General features: G+C 35.8%; 1 protein-coding gene across 1 annotated transcript in view; it reads left to right on the top strand.

Annotated features, from left to right (window-relative positions):
* CDH19 (cadherin 19) overlaps window positions 1-2,453 on the top strand; it is a 116,366-nt gene extending 113,913 nt beyond the window's left edge. Inside the window, exon 13 of the mRNA XM_024133955.3 lies at window positions 2,430-2,453. Coding sequence (XP_023989723.2) covers window positions 2,430-2,435 — 6 coding nt within the window. The 3' untranslated portion in view covers window positions 2,436-2,453. The remainder of the gene's footprint in view (window positions 1-2,429) is intronic.
* Window positions 2,454-3,128: the final 675 nt, after the last annotated feature.

Below are 3,128 nucleotides of genomic sequence, written 5' to 3'. Positions count from 1 at the left end.
CCCTCCTCCCTTCCCCTTTCCTCCCTCCTCCTTCCTCTCTCCTTTCTCCCTCTTCCCTCCTCCCTCCCTCCTCCCTCCCTTCCTCCCTCTCCCTCCTCCCTCCTCTCTCCCTCCTCCCTCCTCCCTTCCCCTTTTCCTCCCTCCTCCCTCCCCTCTCCCTCTCTCCTCCCTCCCTCCTCTCTCCCTCTTCCCTCCCCCCTCCTTCCTCCCTCCCTCCCTTCCTTCCTTTATCCTTCCTTCCTAATATTGTATACAACTTTCTCTCTCTTTGAAAAAAATGTTACTCTTCCTCCTGGAAGAGTAACACCATGATTTGTGTTTGTCTGTGGTTCGTTCATATTGTTAAAGACTTTAAAGAAAAATCTTCTTAAACAGTACTAAGGAAGTGCACTATATACTGATAGCCAGGGAGTAGGTGGTAACATCCTCCAAATAGAACATTTTTTTCCTCTGAAATGTTACAAATAGAGATCATCATGTGAGAAATGGGATTAGCCATCTGCAGAATTTAGCATTTGGAGGGACAGTTATCAATATTCCAATTATGTTTACGGCTAAAATTGATTATAAATGAGCATTTAAATTAACATAATAATTCCTTTAAATCATAACCTTTCAGAAATAATGATGTTTTTAAAAAGGTTGGCATCATTTTGGGTAGAGTCCAGAAATTATTAGGAAATAATAAAAGGAAATAGTTTCTTCATGTTTGTTGTTGTTGTTGCTTGTATTCTAAATGCATAATTAAGCCTTAGTTTAGAAAGACAATCCATAATATCACTGTTACATGAAAATATACTTTGGAGGTCTCATTTTTTTTTTCTAAGTTTTTTTCTCATTAAGCATAATTCTTGTCTATACTTTCATCTCCATGATGGATTTGCTTCCAGGAGATAGTACAATGAGTTTAAACCAGAAAAATCTCTCATTCTAAATTAATAAATTAATCTTCTTTGAAATAAATTGATATCTTGGGATTTTGGTTCAATAAGTCGGTCCCTTGGGTTCCTTAACACCATCTAACTTGGTAAAATAGAATAAATGAAACTGTGTACGTGTAGATCACACTTGATTTGGGCTTGCCACAGTAAATGTAGTTCCAATTTTTAAAATCTGCATAAGGACCACATTTTTCTCCATGCTTTGATATCCCTTTAGTTTCATTGATATGCAGTGTACACTGAAGAAATTTGAGAGTTTTCCTTTTCTCTCTCTGTTTCATATTTCTTCATTCTTCATCTTCCTGACTTCGTACTTGAACTTTTTATCTTCCTCAGAATTAAGTTCATTCTGTGTTTTGTTTTTGTGTGTGTGTGTGTTGCTGTTTTCTGATAATCTATATAAGGGAAAACATTTATGAAGTTTTACTTTTCTTCTCAAGCAGGGTGATTGCATTCCAACAGCCTAAACAAAGTCTATATTTGCCTTTGGTAGTGACAAAAAGGCTTCCCTATTTCTGCAGGTCATGAAACAGACATTTCAATTTATTAGCTCATGGCATACAAAGGTGAAATAACAGTACTTTGTGTACACTTGGTTAATTTCTTTCACCCAAAATTCTAATGCCAGTTTCCCTGATTCTTAGTTCAATATTTATATCCCTCTGTTTTCTCTCATATTATCTTCTCTCCTCCAAATTAACAAAAATCTTTGGCTAATTGCAAGAAAATTACCAAACAATTACTAATACAATTTCCTCAGTACACCTACTTGATTGCATCCCACACACTAAACAAATGGAAAGCTGAAGAAATGTTTATATATTAATAAAAAATTGTATAATTTTTAGTCATGGAGTTTATTGTTTGGAAGCAAAGTTTAACATTATTCAGCAGAATAAATACTTCAAATGATATGATCTACATTGACTTACACAGTTTTACATTCCCTCAAATTATAATATTAATTACGGAAAGAGCATATTTTGCCTCTTGAAGATTCAGCTTTTACACTTCTTCTCATAAAATGACTTGAAAAAAAAAACTTTAAAATATGATCTTAGAACAAGGCAAGTCATTTTCAATGTATTTGAGAACTGCCAGGCAATTACATTAGGTTTATTTATTTAGTATATGTCCAGAACACCATACCAATGTTTCTTTGAACACTCTACATATGGTGCAGAGAAAATTGACAATATTGGGAGTAGCAGGTGATTAGTATAGCATAAATATTTTAGGCTTTGTTTTGCTCTGCTATTTTTTTTTTGCTTTGATAATGTGTTTGTATTGAGCTAAATTTTACATTATGATATTTGTATGTGTGAGTAATAGAATATGACTGGAGAAACAAATAGTTTTGAAAGAAACCTCTTCTTCAGGCAGGTAATATCATCCAGGTTGTATATGAAATTTCACCCTATATTTTCTAGCAGTTTTCTGCTTTTCTATCCACATTCATGATTTCCCTTTTATGTTTTTCTCTTTTAGTGTTGAACACCTCAAGGATGTAGGCAAAAAGATAGATAATACTATAAACATGTTCTTTTCAAAAGCCTATGATCACTTCATATAGAATCACTGGACTAAGTATATGGATTTACCTCCCTTGCCTCAGAGAATCCCCCTAAAATGACAGTACTGGGATTTTTAAGAGATGATTCCACAAAAAAAAGGAGAATATAAATGAAGGAAACAGCAACAAAGTACAAAAGCTGGAGAGCAAATGTAAAGGTGATAACCGACTTACGCAAGAAAGAAGAATCGTAAACTGATGGTGAACTCAAGATGCTCCCTGATTTCCCTGACAAAATTCTCAAAATGCTTAGGAATTAGTGGCTTCAGGTTTCCCTAAATGTGAGCTGAAAATGTGGCATAAATCAGGGAGGAGGCGAATACCTATAAGAGAAGTGTCCATTCTGCACCCTGAAGCCACTTCTCTGTACCCTATCTGAAGATTAGCAGGGTTTTTCTTGCAGAATGAAAAAACAGTATCTCTGGATGGAGGCTGCCAGGACTGAATGAGAACAATGTTACCATACCGCACAGAAGGCAGTGAGTGGGTATCTGTCAGGGCACAGCCTACATGTGTGAAGTCTGTGTACCCTGCAGAAGAGAAAAGGAAAGGCTGAGATCAGGGGATTTGCTATGGTCCGAATGTTTGCGTTCTCCCAAAAGTCTTGTGTTGAA

This window comes from Physeter macrocephalus, chromosome 19, assembly GCF_002837175.3.
Source record: "Physeter macrocephalus isolate SW-GA chromosome 19, ASM283717v5, whole genome shotgun sequence".
Classification (NCBI taxonomy): Eukaryota; Metazoa; Chordata; class Mammalia; order Artiodactyla; family Physeteridae; genus Physeter; species Physeter macrocephalus.
Note: the sequence above shows the minus strand (reverse complement) of the source record. Positions and strands in the feature narration are given on the sequence as shown.